The sequence below is a fragment of the Natrix helvetica genome (assembly GCF_964273705.1).
Source record: "Natrix helvetica genome assembly, chromosome: 9".
Lineage (NCBI taxonomy): Eukaryota > Metazoa > Chordata > Lepidosauria > Squamata > Natricidae > Natrix > Natrix helvetica.
Window position 1 is genome coordinate 9,514,514 of NC_138560.1, and position 18,840 is coordinate 9,533,353.

Genomic DNA, 18,840 nt, shown 5'->3' on the forward strand with positions numbered 1-18,840 from the left:
TATGTCATTTTCTTTCCTTTACTGAAACCATCAAGTAAATTCAGTCAATAAATTACTGTTACTGTATGAGTACAGTAGCATAAAGGGTATAGATTTCATTTGTAAGCCCTAAACTTACTCTGATAAGTAAACTAATTTTTTAAAATTATATTTTCTAATCTAAGATTATTCTCAAAGGGTCTGTATGGTAAACTTTCAGTTCTTTGCAAACGCTCGTTCCTGTCCCCTTTCTAGTCTTATTTTTGTTGCTAATCGCTAAATGCAGTACGTATGAAATAGGTGACAAGAATTGCTTTCTAGAATCACACCAAACAGCTTTTACATCCTGTGTGAACAGCTGCAAGCAGAGTTACCTAACTCTGAAGAAGGAACTTAAAAAGCAAAGATGCCAGCGTATATTTGTCCCAGCTGGCATTAGCCAGTCATAACTTTCGAAGACAAATGTTGGCTCCTCTTCAAGGAATTCTAACTTATTTTGTTCAGAGCACAATGACTAATCTGCCTTCTTAATCTAAAATATGTTCATTGTATTTGCCACAAATTACATGGAGCTTCCAGGTCCAATCCATTCATCGGAATTTACTAGCTTTAGCATAATTACTCAATTTTGGGGCAACACTCTGCTTTAAACCTGATATTTAACCTAATATTTCTACATAAAACTTCTGTTTATGAAATATTCTGCTACTAAATTATAGGTCATGAGGTTGAAAAATAATCACCCTGGTACGGTCTCCAAAGTCATCAAACTACCTTTTAAAATACATTATTTCACAATGCATTTATCCGTTTACTAGACTATCTTGATCTGAATGCAAGAAGGCTTTCAGTAAAAATGTTTTCCTTTCTACTATTGTATGTTTTTTTTTCTTTTCTTTATTTATTTTTCAAAGAATTTCTATTTTTTTATTCTCTTACATAACCTTAAGTATACATTCACATAATTGTTATTCTTCTTTACATTTATCATTCTTACACATTTATTCTTTCATTTAATAAGTTATAATGAACAATTTGGGTTGCTTTATTTACCATCCCTTCCTCCTTTTGTAACACCACCTTGTTTTCCCCTTCTTTTCTCTCTCCTTAGAGAAAGTTTCTTTTCTCGTCTACTTACAGCTGGTTCAACAACTGACTTTCCCCCCGAGAATTTCTGGTGTTTAAGGGTAACATTGAACAGGCAAGATTGTACATTGGGAATTATAAAACAGAATAGTGGACCTAATCTCTAGGGAATTTGACATGGATATCCCCAGTAGTCTCAAAGGTATAACTGCTGAAACACCAACAGGTATATTTTATGTTCTATAAAACCAATACCAGTATATAAATACATCATTTGTTTTTTCCCCCTGATTTAATATAGCACAGAATCTTTTTTAAATTTCTAAATACATAAGTAGGTATGTACTTGAAATGATGTGAAAGCAAATATCCCTGATAAAGTGTACAAAAGTTAAATAAATATGAGTTTTCAAGATCTATTTCCAATAGGCCTTTTGACAGGAGGCCAAGTTCTAACATAACTTCTAAGCAATTTTTAATTATTGTTTATAGCTGCCTTTAAAAAATCCTCCTTGGCTTATCTTATATCCTTGTCTGTGGTAACTTGTCAAAATAAATGCACTATTGGTGCTCTTTGAGCTTGGTGATTTCCTTGCAGACAATACATTACCAAACTAGGCAACATAATCAGTGCTGCTATCTCCAGTTAATCGCTTAGGATAAACTTCCACTATATTAGATGATATCCATTAAATTATAATAATTTTTTGTACTGGTGTTCAGGCCTGTTGGTATGCATTTTGGTTCTCTTTATATTTTGCACCTATTTTGGAAGTACTGCATTTAGAAATTAGCAGAAAGCCATGCTACTATATCATGTGACATTCTGAAGCAGCTAAATAGTATTTAATTGAAGCATGGGGCAACTCAGTTTTTTAAAAAATGGGGTTAAGCAAAGGAAGTATCAAGGCTGTAAAAACATACATGGTGGAATGGAAGATTGATTTATTACTGTAGTGATTCGTCTAGAGCAGGGGTCCCCAAACTTGGCAACTTTAAGACTTGTGGACTTCAACTCCCAGAATTCTGGGAATTGAAGTCCACAAGTCTTAAAGTTGCCAAGTTTGAAGACCTCTGATCTAGAATGTGCTTTTTATATTGCATAATTAACTGCTATGCAGATTGGATTTGAACATTTGTAACTTTATTATAGTTTTGTAAAGGTTTTTTAAAATCTCTACTGAAAGAAAAGGGGGCAAAAACTGTGAACTCCATATTTGGACTGAAAATGTCATGTGGAGAAAAAAAACAAAGATGGTAGGGACTCTGCCCTCTCTTTCTGCAGTTAAACCCAAGAGGAAGTGAGGTTGGGGTAGAAGGCAAAATGCAGAAATAACAAAGTCCTTTGCTGGAAACTATATGACCACATCTACAAGAACAAGTTGCAAACTCTAGGGGAGGAAATGCAGTTCAAAATAACAACAGCAGCTAGATTTTCTCCCCTAGAAATTATTTATTATACTTCTCTACCTCACCATAAATAACTCTTGGTAGCTTGTAAGCTATATAGGCTTTTTTTGACTGCTATTTCTCTTTTTAATTAGGAAAGCTACTCATAGTCCTTAGGAAGTTGGCAGCTTTTCAAGTCTTTTTTTTTTTAAATACATCCATCCAAGTGGCTCTCAAAATCCCAGGATCTTAGGTTTTAAGACTGCCATGAACTTAATATACAGAGTCCTCACTTAATGAAATTAATTAGAACTGGCAACTCTTACTAAGCAATGTGATTGTGAAGTGCCATGTCACACCACTGTACTGATGATAGCAATTGGGGCAGTTTCTAGTTGCTATTCTTAATTTAATCCCATGCAGTGACAATGGCCAGCAATTACCAGAGCCATCACTATTTGCAACCTCCTGCTGGCTTCCCCATTGACTTTGTGGGACACCAGCAGTGAAGGTCACAGATGATGATATGACACTGCAATGCTAGTGTCATAATGATCACCTAGATGCCGAGCGCCTAAATTGCAGTCACAGTGGCTGGAAACTATATGACCACATCTACAAGAACGAGTTGCAAATTCGTTCAGCGGAGTGTAACTTCAAACTGCCCCGTGTTCTTGGGGAATCCTGGGAGTTGCAAATCTGCAGATCTTTAGAACTATTAAGATTTAGTGAAGAGCCAGTTTGGTGTAGTGGTTTAAGGCACCGGGATAAAAACCAGGAGACTGTGAATTCTACATCTGCCTTAGGCATGAAGCTAACTGGGTGACCTTGGGCCAGTCAGAGACCTGGGAAGGCAAATGGAAAAACGACTTCCAAAATCTTGCCAAGAAAAGTGCAAGGACTAGTCCAGGCAGTCGCCAGAACAAAACCCTGACTTGAAGGCACTTTTTTATTATTTATTTATTTAAATAAATGTTTTATAAACGGCAGATTACAAACATCCAAAATACCACCCACCCACACATACATACATGTGGCATTTTGAATGCTTGTAATATGCCGTTTATAAAACATTCTTATAATGTTTATAATATATATATATACATACATACATACATACATATACACACACACACACACACACACACACACACACACACGTTCCCTCCCCTCCTCTCTCATTCATCCCCTCCCCGCACCTGGCTGATTCAGCCTTTCCGGAACCGGAAGTCCCGCGAACGCAATGTAAGCGCTTAGCCCGGAAGTTCTTTGGGAGGAACTGCTTCCGGGGTTTCCTCCGCTAGTGTGTCACTGCAGCCGGAAGCCGGCTGAGAAGGACCAGGCGTGCTGGCCGGCGGCTCCGTGGGAGAGCGGCGGATCGAAGCCGGACATGGCGATGCCGCTGCTGGGCGATCTGTGGGCCGAGAGCCCAGTGGAGGACCGGATTTTCTGCTCCGTGCTGCTCTTCTCCTGGGCGGTCTACCTGTGGGAGGCCCTGCTCGCCTGGCGGCAGGTCAGATCCTTCCCGCCCAAGCCCGCCCCGCGCGCGCGCTTGACAGCCCCGTCAAGTTTCAGGCCGTGACGGGAAGAGCCCGGTCATCCCCGCCGCCTGGTGCTTCGCCCAGCGGTCCTTCCGTCTGAGGGTGCCGGGTACCGTTGGGGACTCGGGCGGGGGATGGAAGGCTCCCGTTTTTAAGCCGGCGGGTTTCTAAACCTCCGCAGGTTGCCGCCGATCTCGACGTGGGTCTGTCTGTCTGTCTATCTATCTATCTATCTATCTATCTATCTATCTATCTATCTATCTATCTATCTATCTATCTATCTATCTATCTATCTATCTAATATTTACGTTACATTTAATTATGTAAGGCGGCTTACATAATTTAAAACCATATTAAAAACAATAAAACTAATAAAAGAACAAGATAAATTAATATAATAAATTCATAAAATCACACACACACACACGGCCAATCACATGAGCCATTTAATGGGCTCCATCCCGCTCTCGGTTTCCCAGGCCCGCTGGCAGAACCAGGTCTTCAGCTCCTTCCTGAAGAGTGGGGGCCGGTCTAATCTCGGGGGATGATGTTCCAGAGAGAGGGAGCCACCACGGAGAAGGCCCTTCTTCTGGGTCCCACCAGGTGTATCTCCCTCGGGGATGGGACCTGCAGCATTCCCTGCTTCCCCACTCTAATGGGTATATCTCTTTTGAATGTAACGGATCGGCGTGAGAATTATACTTCCATCCACGTTACATTACTGTTGTAGCGAGCTTAGATAGGTACAAGCTATAGGTACAAACTGTGCTCGGACCAGGACAAACACAACATTGGGCTGGGCGGAGGCTTGGTTGGGTTTGGCCGGTAGGATTGCAGTCCGTGCACGCTTAGGGAGGACAATGCTGTGTGAATTACTCTGGCCTAAAACTAAAAAAAAAAGATTCTCAGTCATCCAGGTTATGGTTGTCCCAAAGGTGCTTTTTCAAGGGGCAACTAGACGTTCTTTGTTTTTGCTTGAAGGTGTTTCGCTTCTTCAGCTCTGAACTGGATGGTGGGGAATGGAAGGATTCCGTCATCATCCAGTCAGAGCTGAAGAAACCTCTGGAAAAAGAAGCAAAACGTCTTCAAGCCAAAGCAAAGAAAGTCCAGCTGCCTCTTGAAAAAGCACCTTTGGGACCTTTAAGACAGACTCGTTCCCTTAAAGCAGGGGTGTCCAAACTTGAGAACTTTAAGACTTGTGGACTTCAACTCCCAGAATTCCCCAGCCAGCTATGCTGGCTGGGAATTCTGGGAGTTCAAGTCTACAAGTCTTAAAGTTCTCAAGTTTGGACACCCCTGCCTTAAAGTGTCTTCATTGGCATTAAGGCTGTGGTCAAGAAGATGTTGGATAGCTATTTGTCTGAAACGGTATAGGGTTTCCTGCCTAGGCAGGGGCTTGGACTAGAAGACCTCCAAGGTCCCTTCCAACTCTACTATTGTATTGTATTGTATTGTATTGTAAGGCTAGGCTGTCTTTGTCATTCAACTGGCCTTTTCCCGAGGGGTATTTTCGGATTTCGACTCCCATAGGCGCTATGAAGGAGGGAATTGGAGTCCAGTGCACAGGGGTGTCCTATATTTTCAAAAATCTAAGTAACTAAGAACAGAAGGAGATCCTTGCCAGATCAGCGGTCACCAACTGGTGATCCGCGAGAAAATTTTGGTGGTCCGCAGAAAAAATATTTGCATTTTTTATATTGCATTAAATACTATTTATCTTTTTTTAAAAATCATATTAGCGGTCCGTGGGATTTAAAATTATGAATTTAGTGGTCCCTGAGGTCCAAAAGGTTGTTGACCCCTGTGCTGGATTATAAAGGCTGTTTCCTGAGGTGCTACCTGCATCATGATACGGCTTCTACAACGCCCTTTGTCCTCTTCCCCTCAGCAGAATTGCTGGGTGTCTTAGTTTGAAGTACATCAAAACACAGGCATGCCTCTTATTTTTAATACTGTGTTTTATCTTCAGCAGTGGTATTATTAAGGCTAATATCATATTATGAAAATTACATGCCTTTCCCTAGAATATTGAGAAGAGCCTCTTAACTGGAGTCTGTTTCTAGGGTGGATTCTCTAAAATTTAATTAAAAACCAGCCATACTATTGTATCTTGAGAGTGTTTGACATTGGGATATTACAGTAGAGCAGGGCTTCTTTTGTCACATAGCCTCAAAAACAAATTTTGATTGGTTTTTCCAAGTAGTTTTTTGCCTAAGCCAGGGGTGTCCAAACTTGGGAACTTTAAGACTTGTGGACTTCAACTCCCAGAATCAACTCCCAGCATAGCTGGCTGGGGAATTCTGGGAGTTGAAGTCCACAAGTCTTAAAGTTCCCAAGTTTGGACACCCCTGGCCTAAGCCTTAAAAGAATTAATCAGATCTATTCACCTATTCAAATCTTGGTTGGACTTAAAGCAGAACGTGGTACATGCAGCATCCTCTGGCTATAATCTCCTCTTTCTGTAAGTCTTAACATGCTAACGACTCCAGGCATGGCTGCCACAGGAAGTCCAAACTTTTCATTAAACTCTCATTCGGTGGGAGTAAGATGGCAAGGAACACAATGTACTTACCTATGAAAAAGACCCATGGAGATGTGGGTTCTTTTCTCTTGAGCCAAGATATTCCAATGGGATTTCCTCTTCTATGTGGTTGAATAGGGAGCAGGGGTCTCCAAACTTGGCAATTTTAAGACTTATGGACTTCCAGCTCCCAGAATCCCTCAACTAGCCGTGCTGGCTAAGGATTTCTGGGAGTTGAAGTCCACAAGTCTTAAAGTTCCCAAGTTTGGACACCCCTGGCCTAAGCCTTAAAAGAATTGATCAGATCTATTCAGTAAAAGCTATCAGGTAAACTAAGGAAGATTCTTTCTTTAGCCACTAAGATAATTCACCGAACTTGGATCCATTGATTTAGAGATGTACTTATTAGTCGCACATGAGTGCTTTTGTAACCATGGTATCGTTAAATTATCACCTGTCTTAGCTGTTGGATGTTGAACTTCCAGTGGCCCATGAAAACATTTTTGAAAATGCAAGCTAAATGACTGCTTATATTTAAATATTTCAGAGGTCGGTCTACAAGACAACCACCCATGTCCCCCTGGAATTAGGGCCAATCATGGACTCGGAAACGTTTGAAAAATCCCGTCTTTACCAATTAGATAAAAGCGCATTCAGCTTCTGGTCAGGACTGTACTCGGAGTTAGAGGGCACGGTAGGTATCTTTCATACTCTTTGGTTTTGTCTATTTTTTTTTAGTGAGTTAGACTGTATTCTAACATGTATATTTGCGACTGTGTGTGCATGCATGCACAAGAATATTGACAAAGGAATTGTACAAAAATTCAAGAAGGATTTATTCTGTGATAGACTGTAGAAATCCATAGAGCTTCTTCTTCTTTTTTTTTTTTGGCTTCATAGAATATTGAATAAAAGAGACCTTGAGCCGGGAAGCAAATGCTATGAAGAAACCCAGATAGATTTCCTTCAGGCAGAATTGAGAATGGCTTTTCCTCCTTTTGCTAACATTTCCTAAAGTTATCCCCTTCAAGGGCTGTATGTCAATAGTAGAGGAGGACCCAATAGATCGGGATGGGCCAACTGTGGCTACTTTATGATCTATGCACTTCAGCTGGTTTAGGAATTCTGGGAGTTGAAGTCCATGAGTTGTAAAGTTGCCCACTCCTGCAATAGATAATAGAGCAAGAGCTAGTCACAAATGTAAGAGTTAACCACAAATGCTACAAGTGTATTAGCTAACACAAGATTAGCTTATGCTCTTGCATTCCCTGTTACCTCATCTTTCTATCTTATGCAGCATTTTGTCTATAATGCTCCATTTCTCTCTCTCTCTCTCTACAACCTGCATACAACTGAGCTTTTAGCTCAGAAGTTCCACGTCCCTCTTTTTTTCTAATGTTTAGAGAATGGGGAAAAAAATCAGTGAAAGTAGCGCTAAGGTGATTAAACTGCAGCATTAAATTATTTGCTGGTACATGAATGAGCTTTGGGCTCACATTAGCTTTGGCTGTTACTTGATTGACACCCAATTAGGTTCACAGTTAAATACATGCAGCTTTGAATCTGTACCTCTTTGATTTCTGGAATCCCACAATTTAAAAAGGTTATATATCATGTTAGCCCTTTCCATAAAGTTCCATATTTTTGTTCTTCTAGGTAATTCTCCTTTGTGGAGGAATTCCTTTTCTTTGGTCTGTATCTGGAGACATTTCAAATCGTGCTGGTTTTGGACCTGAGTATGAGGTAGGTGTATTGGTTTGCTTGATTCAGAGGAATACTAACCTGATAAAACGCCAAGTAATCCCTTAATAACTTTTGTTTAAACTTTTAGGTATGTAAGAAAAGGTGTGCTAAACCAAATCAAGGAAATATCTGGTTTAGAAGGTGGAATAATATTGCCATCTAGTCTGGATTCCCATTTAGGATCTCTCTAGCTAGCTATGGTAGTATCTAGATCAGGGGTGTCCAAACTTGAGAACTTTAAGACTTGTGGACTTCAATTTCCAGAATTCCCCAGCCAGCATGGCTGGCTGGGGAATTCTGGGAGTTGAAGTCCACAAGTCTTAAAGTTCTCAAGTTTGGACACCCCTGATCCAGATTGTATAGTAATTCCTTAATCCCTTTCAAGCTAATTGAAAGAGCCATGGTGGCACATTGATTAGAATGCAGCATTGCAGGTTAACTTTGCATTCCACTGTCAGGAATTCTATGCTGACCAGCTAAATGTTGACTTCTATCCTTCTGAGGTCAGTAAAATAAGAATCCAGGATCCAGATCCAGAACTGATTTCCGGATCATCTTTAGTATGGCCAGGTTGGTAAAATCAAGGGGGGAACAGAAAACACAAGGGTTTGCCAGAATGTTCTTTTCCTGGATTTATAGATTTTGCCGATTTCTATCTGATATTTTTCATAATGGCTTTCCTTGGCTAGTGTCTGCTTCTTGATAATGCCAGCTGGGCAGCTCAGCTCAGGGGCATTGACTTAAATAAATGTGACAGCTTTGTAGTTTGGCTAGTGCTGTAAGTGTATCAAATACTTTGTTTTGTTTGTTTTTCCAAACAAATTGGTCAAAGCAAACATGCTTTGTCCTTGCATAATTGTGACTTACTTGGAGAGAACCCAATGTAGGAATCCTGGTTTGTTTGTAACATACAGCCTGTGGATGGATCTACATGTGATTTTTTTAAACTATTTTTTCCCCTCAATCTTGGCAACTTTAAGCTGTGTGGACTTTCAGAATTCCTCAGTCAGCGTGGGTGGGGAATTCTGGGAGTTGAAGTTGCCAAGGTTAATTTAATTTAAAGTTACCAAAGTTGAGAAGCATTGGATTAACTACTTCCAGTGGCCGGAGGAACTTCAAACAGTTTGCACCAGGATATAATTTCAGGGATTTGCCAGAAGCCCTAAGCATAACTCCAAAGTGCATAGGAATTATAGGCTGTAATTCAGACATGGTCATACTTAGACTAAACCATTAAAATCAAGATAGTTGTAACTAACTGATATCCCGTTTATATTTTAGGGGGACTTTGCAAGTAGGACTAAGTGTCAGTCTGACCCTGTTATGTAGCTAAGGATAATACTTATCTGTAACAATTCCCCTCTTCATTATTCTGATGCACAGATTGTCCAGTCATTGGTGTTCCTCCTGCTTGCTACACTTTTCAGTGCCGTCACAGGTCTGCCCTGGAGCCTCTATAACACTTTTGTCATTGAGGAAAAGCATGGTTTCAATCAGCAGGTATTACATCACTTCTACCTTCTCTTCTCGATAGAATGCAATATCTTCCTGTGGACGTTTTAATGCCGCATTTGTTTAAATTCTCCTACCCATGTTTTATAGTTCCTTATTGTGGATGTTTCATGCTGTAAACTATTAGAGGTCAACTTACTGAAATTAGCTGTGGACAAATTTAATAAATCACAAGATATTCGTGACTGACCACACTGCCTAACGGCTGATGGAAACTATACTTCAGCTAATCTTAAGAAATTGCTATCCTACATCTATTAACAGACAAGAGCTCTCTCTGCCTGTAACAATAATAAGATAACCTTTATTGTCATTTACCCATCTACTCTGCAGCACACATTAAAATGAAATTACAATGACCTGCTCTCTAAAGAAGGAATGCCACCCACCAAACAATGTCACCATCCCAAGGATAGCAGTAGTAATAATAATAATATAACAGCAGCGTCATCAAAAATGCTAAAAATGACACCAAAGCATCTATTAATCACAGTCCATTTTGAATACATAGTGGGGGAAAAAGAGTCTTGAGAGCGAGCACGGTTGATTCTATATGGAACTGATCTGCTACAGAATCTAGTGCAGTGGGGTCAAACTCGTGGCCCGTGGGCCGGATGCATCACGCACTGCCCACGCCCAGTTTAGTGCAGGGGGCGGGTCACAATACGTCACGTGACGTTGCCGTAACACTGCGAGTTTGACACCCCTGATTTAGTGGTTCTGTTTCAGATACCGTAGAGCCCAGAAGGCAACAATGAACCATGGTTGCATTGCCATGATTAATTGCTGAAATATGAGCTTCGAGAACAATCAAAACGTTTCATGTACTTTTCTTGTATTCTCTCTAAGGAGCCCTAGTTTCTTTGCAGGTGTCTGTGGGAGTTGCCCATGTCCTTTCTTTTCTGTTTTATTTTAGCTATTTCCTGGTTGCATGCCTAAGCACATTCTCTTTCAGTGCCATCTTGAGTAAACTTTTTGCACCTTGGGTTTTTGGATGTGCTGCTGTGTCATACTTGAGGAAGTAGTAGTAGTAGTAGTAGTACTTTATTGTCATTGCATCTCATACAATGAAATTAAATGCCATCTTCAGGTGTACATTATACATAAGAAAACTATAAAAATAAGACACACATCCTTCACATTCCATGTAATTGAATTGAAACCCCCCGATATTGCATTAATATTGCACTATACAGTAGAATTCAATATAGTTACTGCTCTGGGATAGAAGCTGTTTTTCAGCCTATTTGTCCTTGTTTTTATTATCCTGTACCGTCTGCCAGATGGTAATAGTTAAAAAAAAACGGCCTAGGATGAGATGGATCTTGAAGAATGTTTTGAACTTTCTTAAGGCAGCGGAAGCTATCAAGCTCTTCCAAAGAGGGGAAAGGGCAACCAATTATCCTCTGGGCAATGATGTTAATCTTCTGGAGCCCTGTCCTATCTGCCACTGTGCAATTGGCAAACCACACAGGTGTAGTAAGTTAGAATAAAATAAAAGGGATGTTTTCAATATTCTGTCAATTTTAGCTGGACAGCTTTGAAATGTAACTTAGGTGCAATGCAATGTAAAATCCGTGGTATTTATCCAGTCCATTTCAGATTTCCTCCCAGCTTATTATGTATGCTTTTCTTTAATAGACCCTGGGATTCTTTTTTAAAGATGCCATCAAGAAGTTCATTGTGACACAGTGTATTCTCCTGCCAGTGACCTCACTCCTGCTTTATATCATCAAAATAGGTGGAGACTATTTCTTCATCTATGCCTGGCTTTTCACTTTAGTTGTTTCCTTGGTGAGTTCACAACATCCAGATGTTTTGTTTAGAATTATTCAAAAATGGGTCTCCGCTGTTAAGGATTTTCTCCTCTGTTAAGGTTTTGCCCTTTGATGATTGTGAGTTTCCTTTTTTTAAAAAAAATGAATTTTACAATAAAGGTATAAAAAATGAAAAGAAAAGAAAGGGATGAGGAATGAGAAAAAAGTATAAAGTGAAAAAGAAAGAAAATGTAGAATGTTGACTTCCTCCTTTCTGTTTAATAAGGGCCATCTCATTCTTTCTCCTCTCTCCTAAATCATCAATTCAGTCTTTCCTTCTTTCAGCAAAAACTCCGTTCTGAGGTTTCCACTTTTTAAAACAGTCTTAATCACTTTTTCCCTGGGCCAAACTGGTCAGCTTTGCCATTTCTATGAGCTCCATCCATTTTATTATCCAATCCTCTGCTATTGTTGTTTCCTCCAACTTTGGGCATATAATACGGTACTTTTACCTCAGTTACTATATAAAAAAATTGTCCCCCATGTTTCTTTTTCCCTAGTTCAACACCAATAAAATCCAATAAAATAGTCATTATGACTTCGCTGACAATGTCTTTCCAACTTGCTCTGTAAAAGTGCAAGCTGGATTTTCTAAAGTGAACAACAGTATCTTTATCATTGTAAGGGATTTGTGTTCTATCTTTTTGCTCCATTCTAGGTTCTTGTCACAATTTATGCTGACTATATTGCTCCGTTGTTTGACAAATTCATTCCACTTCCCGAAGGAGAGCTCAAGCAGAAAATTGAGGCAATTGCAAAGGATATAGACTTCCCGCTCACCAAAGTTTACGTTGTGGAAGGTATGAGAATAGAGTGCTCAGATTCTGATTCTGAAGACAGATAGTCCTTGACTTATCATGTTTCCCCGGAAATAAGACAGGGTCTTATTTTCTTTTGACGCCCGAAATAAGCGTTTGGCCTTCTTTTCAGGGAGGTCTTATTATTTTTGAGGTGCAGGAAGCGGTGAGCGCAGTCACCTCATGGCTGCTGCTGTGTTGCAATATTTTCAGGGGAGGGCTTATTTTAGCGCATGTGTTCAAAAGCCCGATTGGGTTTATTATCCGGGGAGGGCTTATTTTCAGAGAAACAAGATACAACCATTCGTTTAGTAACTGTTGAAAGTTACAACAGCACTTTAAAAAAGGACTTATGATCATTTTTCACACGCTGGTGATCATGGGATCAAAATTCACTTGGCAACTGGCATGTATTTATGTCGGTTGCAGTGTCCTGGGGTCGTGTGATCCCCTTTTGTGACCTTCTGATAAGCAAAGCCAAATGGGGAAAGCCAGTTTCTCTTAACAATGGGGTTACTACCTTAACAACTGTAGTGATTCACTTAACAACCGGGGCAAGAAAGGTTGTAAAATGGAGCAAAACTCACTTAACAGTTGCCTCGCTTAGCAATGGAATTTTTGGACTCAATTGGGGTCATAAGTCAAGGACTACCTGTTGCCAAACTAGACGCTGGTTTTCTGAAATTGAAACTGACCGTGGAAACGTGATGCAGCCATAAAGGAAGAACATGAAGGGGTTGCTACAAAGAAGAGGAAGTCAAATATTCTCCAAGGCACCTGAGGGTAGAAGAAGCAATGGGTGGAAACTAATCAAGGAGAGAAGCAACTTAGAACTGAGGAGAAATTTCCTGGCAGTTAGAACAATTAATCAGTGGAACAGCTTGCCTCCAGAAGTTGTGAATGCCCCAACACTGGAAGTCTTTAAGAAGATGTTGGATAGCCATTTGTCTGAAATGCTATAGGGTTTCCTGCCTAGGCAGGGGGTTGGACTAGAAGACCTCCAAGGTCCCTTCCAATTCTGCTATTGTATTGTATCTGCAACAAATCTCAGCCCTTGAACTGGTACTATGTCGCCTGGACTTCCAGGTCTTAACCCAGCTTCCTCCAGTCTGGGTATCCTCTAGATGTGCTTGACTGCTACTGAGAATTCTGGGATTTGAAGTCTGCTTATATGGAGGGTGTCCAGACTGTGGAGAGTTGCCTTAAGTGCTTGAAACCTCTCAGTCACATTAAAGGTTTGAGATGTTGCCAAAATGGTCCTTTGTTGGTATAGGAAGGATGCTCTACAATCACCATCAAAGTTTGTTGGCACACAGTGCCGCCTCCTTCCTTGGGTTAAGCAGTTTGATCCTGCTCAGTGTCTAGGTGGATGGTCTCACAAAGACTCACAAGGGAGGACAGGTATGATGTTTATACCCTATCCTGCCTGTGCCAATTTTCTCCATGCTTCAGGGAAACTATTTACTGCGGCTGCACAGTTCGAAATAGCTTCTGTTTAGCCCTCAACCTTAAAGGTATGCTGGATGCTAAACTTGATTTCAGACCTTCCCAATTGCACTATAGTCCATGTGGTTGGGTCACCAGCTGTGTGCATCTGGAGTAAGTGAACAGTTTCATGCCCAGGCAAGTTTACTGGTCCCTAACAGGAGGCACTAGCCGATGCTGAAAGCCGAATAAAATCTAGAATGCTGTAATATGACTGAAATTTCTTTCTCCCCAGGATCCAAACGTTCTTCCCATAGCAATGCTTATTTCTATGGTTTCTTCAAGAACAAACGTATTGTGTTGTTTGACACACTCCTGGAAGACTATTCTGCCCTTAACAAAGAGCATCCCGAGGAGCCTGGGGTGGACACGCAGGTAGTTGGAGGAAATGAGGGAGAACCCGAGACAAAGGCTAAAACCAAAGTGAGCCCTGATTTGTTTATGTTGTTAGTATTGACCCACCTGATCCAAAGTTTCCAAATAACAGAGATGGCTTGCCTAAAAGGAAATCCCAAGCAGCAATTAGAGGAACACCAGCGTGTACACCTTGAATCTTTGGTTATTAAAGCTAAAATGATAACAAATTGCCAAAAAACAAAATTCAGTGTGGTTTATTATTTTTGGATATATTTGGACATATAAGTAACATGTATATGGATATATATGTTTGGATATATGTAACATATAAATTAGATAGATAGATGAGAGAGAGAGGGGGGGGAGGTGTAGATATAGAAAGATAGATGAATGAGATGATAGAAGAGATAGAGGGGGAGAGAGAGCGTGCATTTGTTTGTTTGTTTGTTTGCTTTCTATTCCAGTCCTGAATTTGGAGAAAGTTACCTTTGTGTATACAACAAGGGTAGGCAGTGTTTTTTTAGCTGAAGGCTATAGTTTTTGTGCCTTAGTTATGCCTTTTGTGATTGGTGGGAATCATACGAGGCATGGCCAGTTAAAAGACATCAGACTGGATAAAGCTGACAATTTTGGCCTGGGTTTGGGGAGGTGTAGTTTTAAGTAGTAAAATGGGCTAATTCAACAGTGTTTTATGGACCTGCTTATTTCAACGTTCAGTTTTTTTTAAAAAGCAATTATTTCACCCATTTTAAAAGGAGCTAAGAGCATCTCGGGTCTTGCCCCTTTAAAATCCTTTAAATAATCCATCCAGACCTGGTAATCCAAACAAGAACGTTGTGTCCTATCCATTCGTATGTGTGTATGCATGCCCATAAGTTAAAGAGATGGATTAATATTTTTCTTCATATGTGTAGAGTAATAAGCAAGGTTGCAAAAATGAAGAAGTTTTGGCTGTGCTGGGACATGAACTGGGACACTGGAAACTTGGCCACACCATTAAAAATATTGTCATTAGCCAGGTATGTAAGAAATAATTGGGTACCTATCTACTGTTTACTATTCACTCAGAAAATAAAGTGGCTCCATTTTTCTGCTTGATTTCTGCTTTCTTATCTCTCTGTTGTATAACTGGGAAAAAAATGGAATGAGGAGATATACAAAATTTGGGCAACATTATTAAAACGGACTAAATGACACATTACGTAGGGAAATCTGAATCTTTAACCTTTTTTTTAAAGTTATAAAAACTACCATAGAGAAGTGTTTGGTAGGTATCAGTGCATTGGATCAGAGCTGAAGAGAGGTTGCTTTCCGCAACTCCACTGTGCTGTACAGTAGAAGCCATTTTATGACAGTACAGTAGAAGCCATTTTAAGGTACAACAGACTGTATCCTAACAGAACACACACACACCAAGGGGTGTTAGGGGTGTCTTACTCCCACAGTACCGTATTTTTCGGAGTATAAGACGCATCTTTTTCCCTCAAAAGAGGCTGAAAATCTGGGTGCGTCTTATACACTGAAAACAGCAAAAAAAAATTGCCTCCCAAAACCCCGCCCCTTCACCAAAATGGCTGTGCATAGCCTTTAGGAGGCTTTTTGTGGGCTGGGAAAAATTGGCCTTTTTTGGTTCAATCCCCCCCCCCCCCCCCGAGCTTCCAGGAGCACTCTATCAGCCTCCTAAAGGCTATGCGTGCCTTTTTTTAACAAAAAATGGGCCCGTTTTCACAAACAAATGGGCCATTTTGGGAAGATCTGCAGAGTGCAAAAACTTTTTTTTTTAATTTGACTCTTCAAAATCTTGGTGTGTCTTATACTCCGGTGCGACTTATACTCCGAAAAATATGGTATTTTTTCCCCAGAGAATATCTGAGTTTGGATAAAATTGCTCGTTCCAGCAATAGACGTTCCAGAGTTTTGCTGGAACATACACACACACAAAACCAGTTTTTTATATATATGTATCTATATATATTCAAGGTTTTTATATATATGTATCTATATATATTCAAGGTGGTTAACAGTTCCTAACAAGTTCCACTGTTTTGATTTTTCTCTCAGATGAACTCCTTCTTATGTTTCTTCTTATTTGCGGTATTGATTGGTCGAAAGGAGCTTTTTGCTGCCTTTGGATTCTACGAAACCCAGCCTACCCTGATAGGATTGCTGATCATCTTTCAGTTTATTTTCTCACCTTACAATGAGGTAAACTTCAGTTTTGATTGGTGCTTTGCTCAACTGATAGGAGTTTGCTTTCCTGGAAAAGTTGCCTGAGTTCCGTGTGGAAAGTTTGGGTCCTAAATCACTGTTACAGATTGTATAAATGGGTTGTCGGGGTTCCACGTAACACCCCTAACGAAAGAAGACTCCGAGGCTTGAGTTTCCACAAAGTTCCATTTTATTAGAGATGTCACATTGGCACATCTGGGAAAATGCGAATCTGAAAGTTTCCAGGTTTCCCCCACCCTCTGATCTGCCTGCCCTGTGCCGTGCACAGCTCCTGCGCCCTCGCTGGACCATGTTGCCCGCTCGCTTTTCTCCCCACCTCCCCTGGCTGACGGTGCTGGCCAGGAAAAAAGACAAGGCGGGTCTGTGGAGGAGGACGAGGGTGTGCGGCTCCGTGATGTGAATCAGGGAACCAAGGAGGAAAGCATTTTCAGGTGGCAGCGCATGCTTTCAACGCAGTTCCCTGGCAGCTTCGGGAATCAGGCTCCATGTGGAAGGAGGATCCCCACTGCCTGTAACCACCGAAAAATGCGACTTGCGAGTGGGCGGGCGGCGCTACTTTCAGAGTATAAGATGCACCCAGATTTTCACCCTCTTTTTTTGGGGTGGAAAAGTGTGTCTTATACTCTGAAAAATACGGTAACCCCAAACGTGGCCGACTTCCTCCTCCCTTTTAGACTTTGAAAGGTTTGATGAGATTTGGAGAAGTGGTTTTGAAAGACCGTGAAACTCGTTCTGAAATTTCATTCCGTGTCATCCTCTTCTTTTCCACTGCAGGTGCTTTCCTTTTGCTTGACTGTATTAAGTCGGCGATTTGAATTTCAAGCTGATGCATTTGCCAAGAAACTCGGAAAGGCAAAAGATTTGTATTCTGCATTGATCAAGTTGAACAAAGATAACCTGGGATTCCCCGTTTCAGACTGGCTGTTTTCAATGTGGCATTATTCTCACCCTCCACTGTTAGAAAGACTTCAAGCACTGAAGGAAACTAAACAGGACTGAAGGGAAAGAACTGAGGAAGCCCAGAGGAGAAACCTACTCTCCCCAAATCGGTTTTTTTTAAAAAAAGAAGTATATACAGTATACCCATTTCATTCCTAAACACAGCATCCTGCATAGCTCTATGCACTGTTCACTTGATTTGAAACGACTTCCCCAAAGTCCTGTTTCTGACTAACAAATGAATTGTAATGAGGAATTGAGGGTGAAATGTAACGTGTAACCTTTATCTTAAATCACAAAGCCATGCTTGAAAGGAAAAATAATTTGTCACAACCGAACATGTCCATGCCTGAATCTGTGAAAGCTTTGAATGTACCTTTTAAGCACTTTCTCCAGATGTTCTTAGACAGTATGGGAAACTCTTACTCATCTGTGGCAGGGCTGGAGGATAAAGATCTGAAAAATAATTTTGGGACCATTGGGATTTGACATTTCTAAACACAATCACTATCCAGCTGGGGACAGTGGAACTTTCTTCCGCGGTTCAAGTTCTTATCTGCAATGAAATGACAGAGGTGATGAAAACACCTCTTTCCCCAAACAGGGGAAACAGAAAATAAACAGAAAATAAATTACAAATTATATATACTTAGTTATGTGTCCTATATATATATTACTATTGTAATGGTTTGGAATTTGGCTTGCCTTGTCTCCTGTACCTACTTTATCCTGGTAGCAAATAATTGAAATGTGGTTGTCTGAGCAGCCCAAATATCACTTATACCTACAGATACCCCCTTGGTTTCTGTTGTCTGTCTTAGAGCAACTAAGATGATCAAAGTCCTGGAAACTAAACCATATGAAGAACAGCTGCAGGTTTTGGGTCTGGCTAGTCTAAAGAAAAGAAGAATTAGGAGTGACATGGTAGCAGAATTTCAGTATTTGAGGATCTGCCACAAAGAAGAGGGGGTTAAATTATTCTCCAAAGCAGGGGGGGCGGGGGCAGGACAAGAAACAATGGTTGGAAACTAACCAAAGAGAAAAGCAACCTGGAATTAAGGAGAAACTTCCTAACAGTGAGGACAATTAACCAGTAGAATGGCTGGTGTTTCATCACTGGAGGTTTTTAAGAAGAGACTGGACATCCAGTTGTCTGAAATGGTATAGGCTCTCCTGTTTAAGCAGAGGGTTGGATTAGAAGGTCCCATTCTATTCTATCCGATTTTCTATATAAAAATGGGAAGCTGACACTTTCCAGATTAAAATTTCAGTCTCCCTAACTCTATCTGTTTCCAAGATATCTGTTGCCAAGAACGTATCTTAAGACCGGAGAGTCTTTTTTCTGTTTGGAGGCTTTTGCAAGGTTTAATATTAGAAAGGATGTTTATTAAAGCTAAGTTTGCAATAAAAACGTTTACTGTAAGGAGTGAGTGAGTGAGTGGACG

At 40.5% G+C, this 18,840-nt stretch overlaps 1 protein-coding gene across 1 annotated transcript; it reads left to right on the forward strand.

Annotated features, from left to right (window-relative positions):
• Nucleotides 1-3,745: 3,745 nt before the first annotated feature.
• Nucleotides 3,746-18,047, forward strand: ZMPSTE24 (zinc metallopeptidase STE24). Its single transcript, XM_081961881.1, has 10 exons — nt 3,746-3,967; nt 7,064-7,210; nt 8,173-8,259; nt 9,643-9,759; nt 11,413-11,565; nt 12,247-12,388; nt 14,106-14,293; nt 15,142-15,246; nt 16,289-16,432; nt 17,231-18,047. The coding sequence occupies exons 1-10, from the start codon at nt 3,845-3,847 to the stop codon at nt 17,453-17,455; spliced, it is 1,431 nt and encodes a 476-aa protein (XP_081818007.1). The 5' UTR covers nt 3,746-3,844; the 3' UTR covers nt 17,456-18,047.
• Nucleotides 18,048-18,840: the final 793 nt, after the last annotated feature.